This window comes from Peromyscus californicus, unplaced genomic scaffold (assembly GCF_007827085.1).
Source record: "Peromyscus californicus insignis strain IS unplaced genomic scaffold, ASM782708v3 Scaffold_10__1_contigs__length_136768540, whole genome shotgun sequence".
In the NCBI taxonomy this organism is placed as follows: domain Eukaryota; kingdom Metazoa; phylum Chordata; class Mammalia; order Rodentia; family Cricetidae; genus Peromyscus; species Peromyscus californicus.
Window position 1 is genome coordinate 104,980,224 of NW_026294391.1, and position 21,292 is coordinate 105,001,515.

Consider the following 21,292-nt stretch of genomic DNA (forward strand, 5'->3'; position numbering starts at 1 on the left):
ATCGTCTTTACTTATTCATCTGTTAATTGGGGAAAGGCCATTTTCTTATCTTGGCTATTTTGAATGATGAAGCAGTAAAACAGATGTGCAAGTATGTCTGTAGGTCATTGACAGAGAGCCCTTCCAGTATATTAATCCAGGAATGGTACCACCGGATTTCATGGTAGTTCTATTTTTAGTCTTTTAAGGAATCTTCACACCGATTTCCATGCTGGCTGCTCCATTTTACACTTTCATCAACAATATATAAGGGTTCTCTTTCCTCATATCCTTGGCAATATTTTTCATGTTTTCTTGATGGCCATTCTGAGGTGAGATGGAACTTCAATGTAGTTTCCAGTTGCATTTCCTTGATAGCTTAGGATGTTTTAACTTTAAATGTTTGCTGGCCATTTGCATTTCATTTGAGAATTATCCATTGTCCATTTGAAAAGTATACTCAAGATATTAATCCTATCTGCTATATAGTTGGCAAAGATGTCCTCCTGTTCTGTAGACTGTCTCTTCACTCTGCTGTTTCCTTTTCTGCCCAGCTCTCTAATGTCACGAACAGGAAGGACTATCTGTCAACTGTTGGCATTATTTCCTGAGCTATTGAAGGACCTTTCCTAAAGTCATTGTATGTCTGTTTCTTGAATAGTTCTACATTCTCCTCTATCAATGTCTGCTTTAGGTCTTTACAGCCTTTAATCCATTTGAATTAGATTTTTGTGCATGGTAAATATGGATCTAGTTTCTTCCCTCCACAGACGGATCGTTTTTCTAGCACAATTCGGAGGCTTTATTTTCACCAGTCTGTTTTGCACCTTTGTCAAAATGTGGCTGTAGCTGAATGAGTTTGTTTTGGAATTTTCTGTTAGTCTGTGTTTGTGCCAGTACCATGCTGTTACTATGGCTATATAGGGTCAAGGAATTAGATATTGTGATTTCCAGGAATGCTCCTGTTTAGGTCTGCTTTGCTTATTCATAGTATTTTGTCCTTACATATTAAAATTTAGGATTTTTGAAAAATATGTCTGTAAAGATATCATTGGGTCCAGGCAGTGGTGACACACACCTTTAATCCCAGCACTCGGGAGGCAGAGCCAGGCGAATCTCTGTGAGTTCATGGCCAGCCTGGTCTACAAAGAGAGTTCCAGGACAGGTTCCAAAGCTACACAGACAAACCATCTACCATCTCGGGGAAAAAAAAAAAGTCACTGGGATTTTGCTGACTGTTAATAATTTTTGGGAATGCAGCCATTTTCATATTAATCCAATCAATTTATGAGCATATCTTTCCATCTCCGAAGGTCAATTTCTTTGTTTTGATGTTTTCACTATAGAAGACTTTCCTCTCCTTGGTTAGGTGTATTCTTAGGTAAGTTACTGTAAACTGTGTTTATTTTTCCTGATTTCTTTCATGGCAAGTTTGTTAGTAGTACATAAAAAAAGACTTGAATGCTGACTTTTTATCTACTACTTTGCTAAACATGTCCATCAGATCCAAGATTTTTCCAGTGAAGTCTTTAGAACTTTTTGAATCATGTTATCAGCAAAGATAATTTGACTTCTTCCTTTCCTACTTGTATTCCTTTTCCTTCTTATTGCTCTAGCTAAGACATTCAGTACTATATTGAGTAAAAACTTTATCGAGTGTGAACCCTTGTCTCATTCCAGATTTGAAATGAAAGTTTTTCCCAATTGAGTATATTGCTGGCTATAATTCTGTCAGTCTTTCCTATATCAGGGTATATCCTATTCTTATAACCATATAGTCCTTAAAACATGAGGGCATTATTAAGAAACAGAAAGCTCTACTTAAACACATTTCACACCGATGATTTCAAGAAAAAATCAGTTACTTTCTCACAGTCACAAATCACTTTAATGAAGATTTTTTTCCTTTGAAATATTCTGTGTCAGGTATAGTTGTTCAACAGTCAAGGCGCAAACCATACTCCCACAATTAACTGTTCTGCTCATCTTCTCCAAACAACAATTACACAAAAAGGGGCATCAAAATGTATATTCTTTTTGATGATGGTCTCATCATTTCTTAATCCTCTTTTTATTTAAAAAAGTATATCCTTTTTCAACTCTGAAAATTCTGATTTGTGTAGATACTGTCATCAAAACATTGAGAAATGGATAGTATTAAACATGTTTTCATCCCACAGCTTACTCCAAGTGAAAAAATAATCAAACCATGTTTCCATATTATCAGATGATATTTAACAACATAGCCCATGAAAAAAATTAAGGGCTGAAAGATTATTGACTTAACTTTTCTAAGTTATGCTAAATAAGTAACAATATACACAATGATATATTGATTTGAGAAAACTATTGTTTATTTAGAAAAAATGGTTACACTGGTAGAATTCAGTAGATAAAAAATTCTCTTAAAAACGTCACTGTGAAACTTTTCCAGATGTAAGTTTAGCAATACAAAGCTCCGGTAGCTGTAAAATTAAAACACAATTAATTGTTTTATTCTTCTCCCCCCGATTTTCCTAATTACAAGAAAAAATGGCAAGGGACAAGTGAGCGCTGGTATATTTTTTTTGTAGAACAGGCTTTAATGTTGTACACATACTATATAAAACGATTCTTAGGCGTTGCAGAAGACAGTGCTTCACTTTATTTTTAGTGACTAATATTTAAAAAAAACAGGCCAAATAAATTAAAACTGAGTTCTAAAATGAGGTAAATTCAAAATCATTCAATAACTGTTTATTTTCAGTTTCAAACATTAAAAAGGAAGCATTTCAAATGATGGGAGGGACCGAAACCCAGGCAATATTTAATCAAAAGTGAAATTCTGTACACATGTAACCTTATTTGCTTAATGGGAAGTATATGCAGCACATTGTGCTAAAATATGGAATAATTAACACTTTCAGCCATTACTGAAAATAAACATGTAGAAATTAAGCAACAAGTTAAAGTACAATAACAAACAACACAACAATTTTAGGTTTTCTGCATGGAGCAATAAAGCGGATAACTGGAAATGGGCTCACTTCATTCACAATTCTCAGAAATCTACCCAGGAAAATAAAATTCTGGTCACAGCTGTATGAGTTCATTTCATTCTTTCCACCTGAAAGAAACAAACTGGTTATATTGACATACAAGAAGGAGAGGCTGAGGGAAAAAGTGAGGAGGAAAGCCAAAGCATGGAAAGAAGACAGAGAGGAAGGGCCAGAGAGTGATAGATGGGAAAGAAAAGAAGGAAAAAAACCATTCAGGAAGAAACCTCAGTGAGTTCTGTCAATAACAAAGGCCTGGATGAAGTTCCCAGAAAATGATGAAATATTTGTCTTTGTCCATTCTTAGAAAACATTAAGACACTGTGAATTTTAAGAAACATTGAACATTTTCTATTTTCTGTGTATGAAAGGTAGAAGGTTTGTGGACTAGAGAGAAAAATATTAAAAGAATAACAGGTACAACACTCTATAGGCGCAAGGAATAATGTATCAAAAATAAACACAACATGTAGCAAAGGAAAGGAACCTATTTTACATGATTAACCAAAAGAAATAGAAAAATGACATCCATTTTTTTCACAAGGACACAATTTTAATAGTGAATTATATTAAGATGCAATGTCTGCTAAATTATAAAAATTGCTTTAAAAATATATTGACTCAATTATACTCATTTCCTTTCCTTTATGTAGACATTTTTCAAATACTGCATAATGAAATAAATTCAAAACATAATCATTACAGCATGTGGCAAATAATTTCATATCTGCCTAACATTGTTCTCAAATTTTAAATTAATGCTTAATGCATTAAACTTTATTAATGAAAATACTACATTCACACAGTTCCTAAAATCATAGCTAGAAGGGGCCTTAGAAAATAATCACACTTGCATGAAATGCTGACAAATAATTTATACATCATTTCTACACAGCATTCTGTGCATACCATGTATAATCTTGACATCATCAATTATAATTTTGGATACACTGATGTTGAACTTACAATTTTAACACTTAAAAAAATAATCGTTCCTGTCCATCAATTGATAAATGGGTAAACAAAACATGGTACACATTCATTCTATGGAATATTTAACCATAAAAAGGAATGGATTGTTGACACATGCTACACCATGGATAAATCTTGATAACATGATGGTAGTTGAAAGAACCCTGGCCCCAAAGGACATGATATTGCACGATTCCATTTATATGAAATGTCCCAAACCAGGCAAATTGATAGACAGAAAATGTGTCAGTAGCTTCCAGTGGCTGGAGAAAGAGAAGTTAAAAGTGACTGGTAACCTGCATGGGGCTTCTTTTGCAGGTAAGGGAAATGCTCTGAGATTAGACTATGGTGATGACTGCACCACACAGTGATATACTAAAGACCACTGAATTGTCCACTTTCAAATGGTGACTGCATCTCAGTTTTTTAGATTGAAAACGAATAAGAAATGGGTCCTTGATCATGATAATGTCTATGTAATGTTCCAATAAAAAAAGAACATCATGGTAGCCACATGATCATAATCAGAGTAAGAAATGGGGTCTCAATCATGATGATGTCACATTATGAGAATTCCTTAAGGACAAGGAAACTTTTAATGACATATTTAAGAGTACATTAAAGGATAAAAATGTTGTTGCTGTTAAAACATATAAAGATCTTTCCCAGGAATTAGAATTAAAATTAAAATTTTTACAAGAAGCCAAAACCCTCCAAACAACATAATCATCCCAATGTTTTCACACTTATAGAGTTCACACACAAAGGCAACCTATCTACATCATTAAGGAATTGGTTCCAGGAGGCAATTTCCTCTCCTTTCTGAGAAAGAAGGGTGAACTGAAAGTCAGTTAGTGAATTTTTCATTAGATGCTGCTTCTGGATGGCATATCTCAAGTAAAAATTGTATGCACAGGGACCTTGCTCCAAGAAATTGCCCGCAGGTGAAAATAATGTTCTGAAAATCAGTGACTTTGGAATGTCTCGTCAAAAGGATGGTGGTGTGTATACATCTTCTGACTTAAAGCAGATTCCCATAAAATGGACAGCACCAGAAGCTCTTAATTATGGGAGATATTATTCTGAGAGTGACTCATGGAGCTTTGGCATCCTCCTCGGGGAGACGTTCAGCTTAGGGGTCTGTCCACACCCTGGAATGACAAATCAGCAAGTACAAGAGCAAGTGGAAAGAAGATACTGGATGTTAGTCACAACGTCTCAACAGTGTCCTCAGAGTCTACTCAGTGCTGAAGTTTGGAGGTTACAACTTGAAATCCACTCCCAAGCTCAAGGAACTTCAGGAAGAGCTAGCTGCTATAAAGCATACCTACAACCCTAGCATTTGAGAGCATAAGAGGAGGATCAGCATGGGTTAGATGGCAGCCTATAGTATACAGAAACCCAGGCCAGCCTGAGTTACAAAGTGTGTCCTTGTCTCAAATATCCCAAAACAACAAGAAGACACAGTGATGAAAGAGCACCAAACCTGAGACTTCAGGATTCTTTCCTCAATACAGTTACAATTTTATTCTCATTAACACTTAGCTTATGCCAATCTTATGCAATATACTTCTAGGTTTATTTTTAAACAATGCTATATAAAAAATAAATATGTACCACTTTAACAATTATAAATAAGCAAGATTAGCTTATAAATCCAAAGGGTCAATGAAACCTATCTTTTTCACAGTTCATTTATTGATGATTCTCAAAATCATTTTCTACTGCAGGCTCAGTTCAATTCGCTGTCCTCCATCACATACATACACTCTTTTGGAGCTATGAACTGTACTTAATACCACATAGAACACAATCAAACAAAAAGTGGCCTTCCATTCTGCTGAGAGCAGAATACATGTATAAATACCATTTTATATTGGTAATGATCTCAATGTCCTCAATTCTTTTTACCTGATTCAGTAGTTCACACGTTTCATAAAATAGACATTTTGATGGTAATAAAAATTTTAAGAGAAACTATAAAATACAAGCTTACCCAAATAATAGCTAACTCATGGTTAAGTATCTACTTCAAAGGGGGTACCACCACAGCAATGTGCTCCCTGCATTTACTATCATTTAAGTTATCATGATTTGCCCCTTCAATGTTTATCCCCTCTCCCTGTCCAAAGCTGAATGACATATAAGGATGAAGTTGACAATCAAAATATCAAAGAAACATTCACAAAGAAAAGTATGAGGAAAAAGACAAAGGGACAGGCATTCTAATCTAGCATTACACCTGCAGGTGCCCTTAGGAACTTTTACAGCAAACACAGATCCTGGAATGTTCTGTGTAGGTAAAATGTAACACCAAGTTAAACTCGAGAATATTTTAAGCTGAAACCTAACTGTATACAGGGTTGCCTGTCAGAATAAAATAATGTGCAGAAAGGATAGTCACACACATGGGCAAATGTGGCAGTAGAATTTGTTATAAGTCCTTACCCCAATATCAAGACCTTTAAAACACAAAACAAAATAGCCTTTATAAGCCCTTATCCCAATGTCAAGACCGTTAAAACACAAAACAAAACAGCCTTTATAAGCCCTTATCCCAATGTCAAGACCTTTAAAACACAAAACAAAATAGCACCTTAATGAGTATGTGTCTACTTGAAGAGAAAAAGCAAGGAAGTACACAATTCCTTCTGGCTTCAACTACTTAGTGTTTATGAGTATTGGTTCACAGAGTCCACAACTAGTACTTTCAAATAGCATAAATGTTCATGAAGAAAAAATTAGTTGTGTCTATCACTTCAATCTCCTTAGCAAGAGCTTTGTACATATTAAATGGTTGCTATACATAAATCTAAATAAAAACAAAAGTTAAATTTGTTCTCAAAAAATGTCCTCAAGGATGTAAAACAATTGTTAGTCAATATGCTTTCACTTCTATCAAACAGTGTAAGTAAATTGAGCTTGCTTAATATCAGGGGGGAAAAGTCTTTTTTCTTTTAGTACTGTGTTCTTCACCAATGTTTTCATTGGTTAAACACTTGACATTGTGGTACACAATCTGTACACAGATTTCTATGTACAACTAACAGACTGCATAAACATCACAGACAATAAGGAAAAATAATTGGTTATTTGATGAGAAATCACAATCTAGACATGTGGCTATGTTGCATACTCAGAGAACCAGTAACTAGAACAAGCTCACACATGAGCAATGACTAGCTCCTGAGGAATAAACTCCAGCAAATACTCTATTTCCTAATATGGATTACTACCATATTTTGACTATGCCTTGGAATGACAGTGTATTCCTAAAGTTAGAAATCTGTGAGAGCTTAGGAGGCTAGTTTTCCAAGTACAGACTAGAAGTGGGGAAAAGCTAGAACAAGAATTATAAAATTGTCTACAGGGGCTAAGGATATAATGGAAACAACGTTTACCATGTAGGGATTGCTGGAGTAAACAGCTTGCCTTTCCCTCCACAAACCACCCTCCCCACAAAAGCCTTGATCTAGGGGGAAAGTATGCTGGTCAAAGTTTGATTGCTGCCAAGCAGAAATCAGGACACAATGTCAAATGTTTCAATTCATCAAAAGAAACTGAAATTCTGATTGGACAACTTTTCTGAATTGTTAAAGAATGTTAAATCTTGTGTTTTAACAGAACTGCACATGCACATAATCCCAGCACTAACTAAGCCAAACCTGGGGAATTGCCAGTGAATGTGACAGCAACCTGGGCAACCCAATGAGTTCCTGACAAGCTTGGAATACAGAGTAAGAGCCTATGTCAAACCAAGCAACAAATAAATAAAACAATGTTTTCTAAATGTAAACCTCGTGTGAGACTAAGACCTCACCTAATAAGTCAAACTTTGTTCAAGTATTGGGAACTTGCAGTATCAGACTTGAAGGATAAAAGAATCAAGTTATATATTTGAGACTAGATGTAAGCAATAAATTTGGCTTTACTGGAAAGGAAGGTTAAAAACACAATGGACTTAAAGTATGGATAGAATAGGATATGAGTTTTGGGCCACATATACCAAGTAATAATTGAGAAGTCAAAGGATGGCTGTTAGATAATGATTTAATGAGCAGAAGTTTTTGGTTGGTTGGTTGGTTGGTTTCCCCCACTTTAGTGTTAGGGACTGAACATAGGACCTTGCACATGCTAGAGAAACAGTCTACCACTGAGGTATATCCTGAGCGTCAGGCAAGGATTTTTAAAGATTAAAGGAAAACAAAATATTAAGGCAAGAACAACTAGTGATTTTCAAGAGATTAAATTAAGGAGAGAGATCATTTGGAGAAAGATTTTGCAGGTAAAAAAAAATAACACAAAAACAAGTTTTGGAGCTAAAAGTAGGGGGCAAGACAAGAGACTCTGAAAAGAACATAACCCAAAAATCACATTTATATATAGTATTCTCTTGATACTAATGTGATCACTGTAATATGTCTGCATTCAGAGTGACAACGACAACAAATCAATGTCATTTCTCGACTGACTCCCCTGAAATAACTGTTCTAAACACCAACAAGAAAATCTTCAAATCAGTGATAGGATAAAATCATGGCAACGTGATGTGTCAGCAGCTCTGACTTTTCTGTAGATTAGGAAACAAGTTAACAGGGGAGCAAGAAAAGCAGAGTTAGATGTACCCTGCAGATAGACAACAGCACCATAGGAAATGAGGAATTTCTGATTGAAAAGAAAGAAAAACAGAATAGCTTGCCTAACTACAGAATGAAACCAAACACAGAGGCAGCCAGAAAATAACCAGAAGAAGAAAATCAATCACAGCTTCCCAAGAGTTAAGAGTCTGCCCCAGAAGAAAGTATATGTGACATAATTGTCAACAAACTAAGTATATCTGTGAACAGTTATTGGGTTCAACAAGATTTACCACAAATTACCAGTCAAACATTTAGTCCTGTCCAATCCTACAGCCCTCACCTTTTGTTCCCAAGGGATATTTCATGGCCAGTATAAGAATAACTCATGAAAATCTGTATCAAAACCTTCATGACTAACAAGACAACTTGGGTTCCGAGAGAAAACAGATACATAAAAATCACAGTGAAAGTTGTCAGTGACTCCGGCTGATCTATTCCTAAGGAAAAGTTGATAGGAAGGCTTTTTGTTTCTTTAACGGAGAAGTAGCATGTTAAAAAAAAATTTCAAATTAAAAGAAAAGTTACGATTAGAATAAAAAACAATATGTAGTATATATAATATATGGTATTATATACTACATAGTGTATATATAATATTATATACATAGTTTCCCAGGGAAGACAGTAGGAAGGATGCCTAGAAGACTGAGTAGTACTACCTCTTTTACAATCTTCCTAATCAAAAAGTAAAAAAAGACTATTAGCCAGGAGGGGTGGTGTATATCTTTAATCCCAGCTATCAAGAGGCAGAGGCAGGTGAATTTCTGTGATTTCAAGGCCAGCCTGGTCTACATAGCAAGTTCAAAGTCAGCTGGGGCTTGAGGAATAAGAGGAAAAACTATTAAATGCTAAATGGTTTTCATACTACTGCCTATCCCACTCTACTTAGTCAGATAATAAGCAGGGAGAAACCAAGCGAATAAAAAGCACACCCTTCCTTAGGTCACTTATTTGACAACCTCAAATTCCCGCACTGCAACTAAAGTAAACATAGCAAAATCCACATCCTAAACCAAATCCTTATACTGAACTGGCCCTCCAGACATTTCTCACCCTTAAGCAAACCTTAGTAGGGTTTGTTATATACCTGGTTCCCTAAGTGATTAGAAGCAGCTCAGATTAGAGATAAGGTATAAATAGTGGGTATATGTGTAATATTATTAAGAAGTGACCACTACAATGAGCTATAAAAAGCAAAGGCAACTTCGACTCTGTCTACCTGGAATCATTAGTGGAGGAGACAAATCATCCTACATCAATAATCCTAAAACATCCAAGAGTAACTATTCAGACGCTGACTTTAAGTCCTCAACAAAAAAAAAGAGGCTAAATTGGGATATGAACAGTCTGTCAACTATGTGCTCATGTAATTTATGTAAGATGTTTAAAACATTTTTATGTATCATACAAAGCAAATGTATCACCTTGAAAACAAATTTGCCTATTTAAAATATAGTTAAAAGTACAGAACTTAATTTCTGACTTTGCAAAATATGAGCAGTGGTAGAAAGAAAGCCACAAAAACTTAAAGGCCCAAAGAAAAGAAAACACTAAAGTCCTGCCTTCAATTGTCAACTCCATTTTCTAATGTCTCTGTGACCTACTTCAATCTTTCCAAGTTTTAGTTTCTTCACCTGTAAAGTATAAATACCACCATCACTTATTAAGCTACCGGTGCTTTAAAAACATAATTATCCAGAAAAGATGGTACTAGGTGGCAAAGAGAAAGCCAGATGTTCTCGAATACATCTTGATTTTTAAGTGATTAATCAGCAACTTAAAATAAAAACAAGCTTAAAGTGAAAAGTTTAAAAATAACTGCAAAATTTATATCTATATACAAAAAGACTCTCATTATATTCAGGTAAAAATTCAAGTATCTGTATCCTGCAAAAAGGATCTAGTTCCTTTACCATTTTCTGATCTCGTTTAGGGGTATCTCTAAACGAAAAGGAGGGGAGAATATACTCACCTTGGTTGAAAGTGTTCATTATCTGTGCTTGTCAGAGGACTTATGAGTAGATGACAAATTAAGGGAAAACAACTTCGGGGCAGGGAAGAACAGTGTCCTACTTCTAAGCCTAATTGGTTCTGATCAGCCTAGTAACCTCAAATTCTAGGAGTTCTGCTTAGGTGTCAGATCATTCTGCTGTTCTAGTCACCATGCTCCCCAGCCCAAGAGATTCACTATTACTCTTTTTTTCTCTTGGTAACAATACAAAGGGATAACAACAAAAGTACACAGAGCCTATAAAACTTGTGTCATAATACATCTCAGTTCACTACAGAATTACTTTTAAAAATCAAGAAGATCAAGTCTCTTGTTTTCAGGTCATACACTGAAGGGTAACTACACTTTACAACTAATAAGTTCCTGTATATTTAGACCACATACAAAAAAGGTTTAATTCTAAATATGAATAGTCTCAATCTTCTATTTCAGTGAGTGAAATATAAAGATGAAAAGGATATTGTTTCTTCTCTTCCTTTCCTCCTGAACTATCCCGTTTCTCTTTCTTTTCTATCTTTTCTTTATCATGCCTGGATTCCTATAAGGAATGATGAAATTAGTTGGGGAAGGAAAAAAATCAAATACGTTTCTTAAAAATAGCCTGAAATCCCCTTTTATCATTCACCAGCCATATTTTTTTCTTCAAAAACTTGCTTAATATGACACTAAAACCACATGCAACAAAAAAATAGGAATACTGAACTCCTCCAAAGGTAAAAACATTCATACATCACAGGAAAGTATGACAGCATATAGAACAGGAAATGATATTTGTGAAAGATGTATAGCAGTCAAGTATCCAGAATATTGAAAGAACTCTTAAAAGTGAATGCCATAAAAGACAACTCATTTTGAAAACAGTGAAAGAACGTGAAGAGATTTCTCCAAAGAAGATATATAGATACATGGAAAGACAGACATTTGGTATTATTAGTCACTGAGGAAATACAAATCAAAACCACAATGAATTACCACTCACATCCACTAGGATGGCTATGATTAAACTAAAATAAAAATGTAGCCAGTGTTGATAAAGATGCACAGAATTTGTACCCTGATATATTGCTAGTTGAAAGCAAACCATACAGCCACTGTGGAAAAGTTTGGCAGCAACTCAAAAAAAGCTAAACAAAATTATCTAATAACGTAGAAATTCTATTCCTAGGGGTGTGTGTGTGTGTGTGTATCTCTCCAAGAAAATTGAAGACAGTCAAATGAGTTATTTCATACCAGTATACAAATGGTCACAGCAACATTATTCACAATAGCCAAAAAGTGGAAACATTCTAAAAATCCAACATCTGGCTGGGTGTGGTGGCTTACACCTGCAATCTTAGCACTAGGGAGCCTGGGGCAGGAGAACTGTGAGTTTAAGGGGGAGGCTGAGGTATTAAGGAAGCTCCAAGCCAGCTTGGGATACCAAGGGAGGCCCTGTCTCAAAGCAAAACAAAAATCCACCAACTAACAAGTGTGGTATAGTCACATAATGGAATATTATTTAGTCATAAGAGATTAAATAATGGAAGATACTACAATATGGAAAAAGAACTTCAAAATCATTCTTAAAAGGTAGACACAAAAAGCTCTATTATTTTATAATCCTACTTACATGAAATAATTAAAACTAGGTAAATCCACAGAGACAGAAAGCAAGTGGTTGCCAAGGAATGGGGAAGGCAAAGTGAGGAATCAATGTATCATGAGCCTAGGGTTTCCCTTTGGAATAATTCAAATATTTTTGGAACCAGACAAATACCAAGTGTACAATATTGCAAATATACATACTACTTAATTCAGTGGTTTTCAATCTTCCTAATGCCGTGAATCTATAATACAGTTACTCATGTTGTAGTGATCCCCCAACCATAAAGTTATTTTTGTTGCTACTTCATAACTGTAATTTTACTACTGTTATGAATCATAATGTAAACGTTTTTGGAGACAGAGGTTTGCCAAAGGGACTGTGATCCACAGGTTGAGAACTGATGACTTTATTATTCGATGTGAACCTTTTCTCAATTGAAAAACACTGAAGCTTACAGAATTAAATTACCCACCATTTACTTTTCTAAAACTGCTATTAAAAACTATAAATGCACTATACATTTTTAACATTTACAGTAATGCTTTGTAAACAGTTTATACCTTAGTAGTAGCTTACCAAATATTTTATGGAGCATGATTGAAATTTGAGTATCAATCAGTATATAACAGAATGTACTTTATACATATATAGATATATCTCAGGAATAAAGAGAAACTAAAAACTGTGGGTAGAAGAAAAAGTAAAACATAAAGAACTGAAGTGGTGAGAGTAAAATGGAGAGAAAAATAACTTCAGAAGTATACTAATTCTAACTTCACAGTAATTTAGGACTAATCTAGCTCAAATTTCCCAACCAGAGTACCTGCCCACTCCCAAACCTCCTGTTCCCATTCCAAAGTAACTAACAAATAATTATCTGGCAGGAATATACATACATACATACACCAAGGCACTAAACTTACAAGAGTGAGTATTTTCCTCACAAGGCTCTAATCCCTAGGTGAAGAGTCACATGCTATTAATGGCTGCTATGAGAGGGAGAGAATCAGTCTTCTCTAAGGACAAGACCTCTGATAGGTTATCTAATCACAAGTAGTCAGCCCTAAACATATATGCATATAAGCAGCACTAAAAGGACTCAGCAGGTTTTATTTATAGATACATATATAGGTATAATAATAATAATTAAAGAAGAGGTCATGAAGTTTAGAGGGAGCTGGAGAAAAACACAGGAAGACTGGGAGTCAAGACTAGGGGCGTAGAAATGATGTAAATACAGTATTCATATATGACATTCTCAAAAATTAATAAAATACATGTTTTCCAAAAGGTATATAGTTCCTTTGTGTTCCTAATTTACCTTTTTGCCACCAGAGGAGATTTTATCCATCTTCTCAGATTTAAACGAATCACTACTGCCTTTTTCTTTGCCTGAAGATTTTGACTTATTTTTCTCTTTGTCTTTCTCATTTGGATATTGAGACTCACATGGACTCTCACTTTTGTGTTTTGAAACCCCCACTAAAATTACAAAAGAGAATAATGAAAGGCTTTTCCAATTCACTCTGATGAGTGCTTCAAGGTATTAGTAAGTCTACCTACTTGTTCCATTCTCCTCTTTCCGCCTCTTTGTTATGTCCGGTGGCACTTCACGGTCATTGTTTGAGTGGTCCTAGAACCAAGAATTGTGAACTACATTGATCAAGGGTTATGGTTTTTGTTTTGTTTTTACGTATTACTTTTATACAAGAAAGTCACCACTAACTAGCATTGGAGGATATTTGTGGTACCACACATTTGGTAAAATGGCATGAGAGAGATTACTAAGCTGAAGTTCCTTATTAGTGTAGAAAATGCAAACACAGTCTAGGGTGAATATACCAGTTAAAACTTGAAGCAGACTGCTATGGAATAAAGCAGTATTTTCTAAAAGCAGAAAACAAATTACCATACATGAACAAAAGCTTTCCAAGCTAATTTTTAAAAATTACAAACCCTTTTCCGCTCTTTCCTGTCCTTTTCATCTTTTTTCTCTCTTTCTCTGGATCTTTCCCTTGACTTGTCCAAATCTTTCTTGTCCATTTCTCTCTCCTTACTCTTGGACAGTGGTGGAGGAGTATGATTAATGTAGAGCTGTTAAAATTAAGGCAATATTACTAAAGATTATTAGTTTTCCAGTATTGGCAGCCTTTGGTATTTTGTTTATTAAATGAAAGATAATAGGTAACTAAATATAAAGTCAAAACTAGTTATCTGCTTGTTTTATGAGAGCTAAAATAAAAGAATGTGACACATATACAAAGGCTTTAATCCTGGGCCTTATAAAGATTCCCATTTGAACTCAGCTCATTATTGCCTCAACTGACATTTCACAGTAAATTCAGAAGCCAGCATCCTCCTTGTTCATATGTGAAAAACAGCAACTGGACTCTTTCTACTGTAAAAAAGACAAAACACAAATCCCTATGCAGTCATGGATATTTGAAGGTCTAACCATCTAAAAATAAGCAGTCAATAATGGGGCAAAAAGATACAAATAAAACCTAGCCGCGGTTTTACTAGCAAGTCCATTCTGCCTAGGTATAAACCAGGCAGTGATTATCTCAAATATTTTTTATAAATATAAAGACTGATGCATATTCTCTACTTATGAAAGCACTGTAACTCTATCAAATAATCACAACTGTGAATTCTACCTTACTGGTTCTAAATAGCTCAGGAAACCATCAGGTAAGCTGAGGGTAACTAAACTACTCGAAAGACTGAAAGTGATAGAAAAAATATTCTCTGTCAAAAGGTCTATTGGTGAAAAAATAGCCAAAGATCTAGGTTATTCTAATTCTAAATGAGAGAAAAATTCTACTTGGGGAAGTTGGAAACATGGAATGCACGCTAAAAGAAAATGTTTAGAAGTAGTCAGAAAATAACCAAACCCCTAACTTCATGGCATTTATCCCTGTTTCATTTGCTACGTTCAAAGGATAATGACTAGAACTCACAATGTAACTACATAATTCCAGATATACCCTAAGAAGAAACACAACAGTGACTGAACGGTAAAATACTTTCACAGCAAGGAATCCTTTGATAATCAAAGAAACGCAAGACAAAGGGCTATCAGTTCAAAGCTTAAACACTTATTCTTTCAACACCACCAAACATTTTCAATTCAATTGTCTGAAAAATAGTATCAAAGCAACACAGAGTAGATTCTTAAAAAAAATGTTTAAAAGTTGAGGAACAACTGCAACAAAGTGTTTATCAATAACAAGATTAAGAGAATAATCTACAGTCATAAAAGATACTACCCATCTAAAAGATACTACTGCTTAATATGCCTTAAATGACACTTGAGATTTTTCTAATTGTGAAATTTATTCACATCTTCTTTTCCCACATCTTAGTATTATTTATCAACTAGATAAGACAAACAATAATATATAATTGAAACACTCGACAATTTCCTTTAAGAAAGTACTTCTTCATTTCTCCCACTACAAGAGTATCCTCATCCCCCCAAACGACTTGAATTCTGGAGTGTAAGGAATTGAGAAACTACTCTAGGACTTCTGGCATTAATACTCAAACATTTCATTCTTGACATAAAATGACAAATAGTTAAACTGATATATAATCAGAAATTCTAGGTTTAGAAATATACCAATTCACTTCCTCCTCTCTACCTTTCTAATAATTGTGACCACAACACCTTTTTCTACAAAACATAGTTTCTCATCACCTCTGAGTGGAACTCATACTTGTTTAAGCATTTTAAGCATGCTGCATAATCTTCACAATTATATCCTACCATACAGCAACCTAATGTTCTGTGGCTATCAGTAGTCCCTAACTTTCATCCCTTTTACCTTATTAGAATGAATAATTACTTTTACCTTAAAAGTCTTGGTTTTTCAAAAATAGCTGGAGAGCCATCAGCACCTAAACTATCTCTCAGCTCTGCAATTCACCTTCTACTGGATTCTTTCCGTTTTATTTATTTGCCATTTCTGGAACGGGTTTTTCCTTACAAATCTCAAGTTACTTATTTGTGTACATAATCATTTCTAGTACAGAAGAACAACTAGATGTCTTTTTCACTTTTGTATGCTTCTTAGAGGCTAGTACATACAATGAATACATATTTGCCAAATAAGTTAATGATGTGTTAGGACAACTTGTATGTAACATTATAGGAGTTTGTTCCTAGTTTGATTTTATTTCCTTAGATTGAGACCATTAAGATGGAATAAAGGAATCTAGCCAACTTTCAAAATCAAGGCATGGTTGGAATAGAAGCATGCTTTTAGCGCTCTTGTCATCATATGTAGTTGCTAGTACTGCTATACCAAAACACAACTGATCAAAAGTAGAAATATGTGAGGTGGAAATGGGAGTGACAAAATATATGGATTCTATTTTAGGTTAGTCATCTTTTAATCTCACTAAAATAGTAAATGCATGCATTACTTTACTATGGATTAGAAAGTAAAAGTACCCAATAATTATTAAGAAACAAAATACTGGGGGCAAAGCATAACTTAAAAATATCAAAAAAAAATATCAAAATAAAATCAAGAAAACCATTTTATATTTACAAGTAACAAAGTAACATGAAAGACAGACACATATCTTATGGCAAAACCTCTAGAAAGCAAAAGCTGCCTCAGAAGCAGTGAAGCTATATAAATTGCTCAAAGTCCAGGAAAATTTTATCCCAAGCCATTCAAATGCTTTTAGATTTTTCTATACATTTAAAAGTATAAAATCAGCTGCGACACAAAAATACTACTTTGGATTGCTTACCAAAGGCTTTAAGAGTTCATTTAAAGTATGTCTTGAGAGGCTAAACCTTACTGTAAGATCCCATATTAAGGATCTGAAAATGAAATGAGTCTCATAATTTTAATTGAATATTATATGTCACTTTCAAATTTTTCTGGTTCCACGTGGAATAATCTATTGAATTTCAAATGCCCACAAAAATCTTCTTGTAAAAAAATGTTGAAAAATGGACTTCAATTGCCACATTTAAAAATTTATATAAACTCACTGAAGAAGCTAGGAAACCTTTATAGCTATTATTGAAATGGATGTTAAGAACCAAGAAACCTTGATTTTAGCTCACATTTTCAGTAATGACAAGTTGTATGTCACTGAGAATAGTTCAGTCTCTCATTTGTCAAGAAGACACTACTATCTGCCTTATTTAACTCATAGTACTATTATAAACATGAGATGAGACAATATTATCTAAACATGCAAAAATGACAAAATATAACCCTCACAACAAATGTAAGAAACCATAATCTTCATCACTGGCAAGAAAATCTAGTTAATCTTAGCATCAGGATTCAAACTACTTCAATGTATGCTTTAATAAATAAATACTAACAAATTAAGACTATTACAATCCCATGGATACAAAACAGCCCACACAAGCTACTGATTGTTAAGACTGAAAAATACAATCTCAAACAGGCTGCAAAGACCTACTATACTGCAGTATGTTTTTATGATAGCCAATAAAAAGGTTTTACTTTAAAATGAACTACTTATAGTATAGTTTATCTTAAAAACAATGCCATATATTTAGGACACAAGCACTTTGGTTATCTAAACCATTAAATAATTAGTAATTCTTTGCTCAAAATTCATAGACATTTCATTTAAAAATAAAATAATATGGCCATTTCAAAATTCCATTTGGTTCGTAAGTAAAGAGTCATACGTAGCATATAAGTATAAGACATAAAGTAGAAAAATCAAAATAAAGAGGGTACAGATTTCATAATAAGACACAATGACATGAAAAATAGACAATTCAAGTATAATACTGAAATGAACTCCATAAAAATACACAAACTGCATTGTTTTTAAGAATCAGAACACCCAGAAGAGTAGTGTAAAAGGAAAGAATTAATACTGACATATAAACATAGCCATCAAGTTGAGAACTCCCTCCCTTCCAGGAGAATGATTATTTTATATTTACTGTATCTCCTGGTATTATGCCACAGCTACTAAAAGGATACTTTAGCAGAGGGAGACATAAAGAAATTTATGGATTGAGATGGATTCAGTTTTTTAAAGTTCTATGAATGCAGCAAATTACTTTTTTGTTGTTCTGAGTTATCTATAAACAAAGTAAGAAAACTGGCAAGTTTGCTCTGTGAAACTACAGAAGTCTACCTACCACCCATCCCAAACAAATCAGTAACTCTCCATTCTCCAAACCTTATCAAGTTTCCAGATTTTAAAGCATAAAAGAAAAATACATAATACAACAAGCAAGAATATATAAAAATACTGCCACATCACACACGTCTCTAAATGAACCACTGTCATCTAGCACTTGTGTTGTTGTTTGTGGTAAGAATGTATAAGGTGAGTCTACATAAAGAGAGAGTGCTTTCTCCCACCAATCCTAGCATACAAAACTTACTAGGGTGGTGGCATCTACTAAATAAAAGAAGTTAAGAATTTCTGGTTTACTTAGGCATGATTTTAAAAGACTCAAACCTTTGATGAAGATTCCTTGAGATCGATGAGACTGTCCTGTAGAAAATGAATGGAGATGACAGGTGAGCTGGCATAGTTCTCAGAACCCAGAGGAACTTTGGGAGGTATGTCTGTAACCTGGAAATAAACCAGCTATTTCTTGTGAGGATAAATTCCAGGAAATCATTATCAATATGAATATCAGCAATAAAAACAAAAAACAAAGCCACACAATGGAATTGTAATTTTAAAAATTTATAAATATTAATTATATAAAATTAAAATTTTGTTCTGATTGAAAGTTAAAAATAAATAAATGTCAATGCCACATATTTCATATTAAGTTTTAAGTAATTAAGAGGCTTTAAAAAGGCAAAACATTTTTCTCCACCAAAAGTTGAAAACAGTGAAGGTCACCGTGGAAGAAAATTGACTAATATTTTCATTGTTATTCTCTAATTAGAAGATTTTCAAATTTTATCCATTTACAACTCCAATAAATATAAACATTTTATTCTAGCTACAAAATTCAGTGGCATTACAAGCAAAAAATATTCTATAAAACAGTAATCAATATTTTGTTGCAAAGTACCATGATTTTGAATCTCATGCCTCTCACAAGGAAAAAAAGTTTAAAAAGAAGAAGAAAAAGAAACCAATTATAGTATTCCACCACAGTGCTCTGGATGAAGAATTAATTAACTTACAGTTTTAAAAGTTCAACGTACTGCAAATTCAAAGATTCCATGAAATTAGATGACTTTAGAATTAAAATTAAATATGGAGCAAGGAATGGCTACCCTGAGTTCTTCAAGAAGGCTACACCCACGATTTTGTGCTGCAGTTGAATGCCTGGGATTTCTCTTTGCTGGGTGGTAGGACTGGATGCCACATCTGCTCTTATCGTAACGCAAGGTTCAACTTGTTGGGAACCCAATGGTATAAACAAACCTCCAAGGGAAGATACAACAGAAGCTGCATGCTCACTGAATAAACACAACTACAGGAGAACTGATCACCAAGGAGACTTTAAAATGGAACTCCTTTCAAGACTCCTTCTTAGAAGGCACATCGGAATGATGCTCATCAAGAAGCTTGATGAATTCAGAGGTATCTTGTTTATCGTGTATCATTCAGGAAGTCTTCAGTGCTATATAATCTTCAATATTTAGGCCGAAAAATAGCTTCATTCTGCTGAAAAGATTCGTTTGCTTGTAGCTACCATTGCACTCCAAAAAGGACTGCTTAAAGCAGTGAGGCACTTCTGGGTAAAATTTCTCTTGCACTTTGAAACAATAAAATTAGTGCTAGGTCCTTGAAGTTCTAACATTTTTATAATAAAAACACTCAATAGGAAAAATTAGTCCACCAATACAGAAAAATTTCATTTTCTAATGCAATATAAAACCTCCAGTGGCTCCAGTGTATACTTGGCACAAGACTTGAAGGAAGTCAGGACATTGGTATTCCAAACAGGTGAGCCTAATACGGATGCTGCCTTCCTCAGGCTATACTAACCTTTACTGTGGAGGAATGTGATGGAGAAGGATGAGTATCAATTTTGCGACGTTTTTGTTCTGTTCGGACAAAAAGAAAGAGTCAGAATGAGGGATATTTCCAGTCGTTCCTAACACTTCAGAAAGTGAACAACTTTTAAGATCAAGTATTTGTTGCACTAGCAAAATCACTAACTTATCAAGACAATGAGACAACTAACAAGCATAATTAGAACAAAAAGTACAGAAATATAAAAAATGTACACTTGCCCCTTTCAGATTCCGAGATATCTGATCTGGGAACAGGTGACTTCAAGGACCCTGAAACTGGTGTTTTTTCTCCTCCTTTAACATTTTCCTTTGACTTCATTTCCTTTGCTATATCTCTTTCTCTGGATGGCTCCTTTTCTCTTTCTCTTTCTTGAGTCGATTTTGATTCTACACTGGGGATGGTGGTCTTGAATTTCTCATCTTTAGCTTTTTCTTCCTTCTTGAATTTTTCTTTCTCTTTGTCAGACTTAGGCGTTCTTTCCTTTGTCTCTCTTGCTTTTTCATCTTTATTTGGCCGCTCTTCCTTTGGTTTTTCTTTACTATCTTTACCAAGTACCCTGGCCTCTGGAGTTGTAGATGGAGTCTTTTCTTTTTTCTCTTTATCTTTCTCTTTAACTTTTTCTTTGTCATTTTCCTTAACAGCTTTGTTGCTTAAGAATAAAAAAAAAAAAAAGGCAAAAAATCATCAAATATATCCCATATTTAAAATCATAAAGGAGCCAAGTGTAGTGGCGCATGCCTTTAATCCCAGCATTCAGGAGGCAGAGGCAGGTGGATCTCTGTGAGTTCAAGGCCAGCTTGCTCTACAAAGCAAGTTCCAGGACAGCCAGGGCTGTCACACAGAGAAATCCTGTCTCAAAAAACAAACAAATAAAAATGCTTTTAAAAATGCTGTGAAACTAAGTGGAACCCTCAGAAAGATAAAGAACAGCTTGAGGATAAGTAAGTACTTCTTCACATGAGGTAAACAATACAAATTCATGAATACGTGATTTTTCAATGATTAATAATTATAATAAGTAATATTAGATTATTTTGCATATATTCACAACCTTTGACAATAA

The 21,292-nt window shown here is 34.3% G+C and overlaps 1 protein-coding gene across 3 annotated transcripts in view; it reads right to left on the bottom strand.

The window, feature by feature from the left end:
* Positions 1 to 2,311: 2,311 nt before the first annotated feature.
* Positions 2,312 to 21,292, bottom strand: part of Thoc2 (THO complex subunit 2) — a 116,304-nt gene continuing 97,323 nt past the window's right edge. Inside the window, exons 31-39 of one of the 3 annotated variants that reach the window (XM_052738485.1) lie at positions 20,448 to 20,878; positions 20,200 to 20,258; positions 18,703 to 18,738; positions 14,179 to 14,316; positions 13,786 to 13,855; positions 13,544 to 13,704; positions 11,099 to 11,175; positions 10,599 to 10,644; positions 2,312 to 5,137 (exon numbers count right to left, since the gene is read on the bottom strand). In XM_052738485.1, the coding sequence (XP_052594445.1) occupies positions 10,617 to 10,644; positions 11,099 to 11,175; positions 13,544 to 13,704; positions 13,786 to 13,855; positions 14,179 to 14,316; positions 18,703 to 18,738; positions 20,200 to 20,258; positions 20,448 to 20,878 (1,000 nt within the window). In that variant the 3' untranslated portion in view covers positions 2,312 to 5,137; positions 10,599 to 10,616. Of the gene's footprint in view, positions 5,138 to 10,598; positions 10,645 to 11,098; positions 11,176 to 13,543; positions 13,705 to 13,785; positions 13,856 to 14,178; positions 14,317 to 18,702; positions 18,820 to 20,199; positions 20,259 to 20,447; positions 20,879 to 21,292 lie in introns of all 3 variants that reach the window. The other 2 variants (XM_052738475.1, XM_052738467.1) reach the window with 2 other exon arrangements.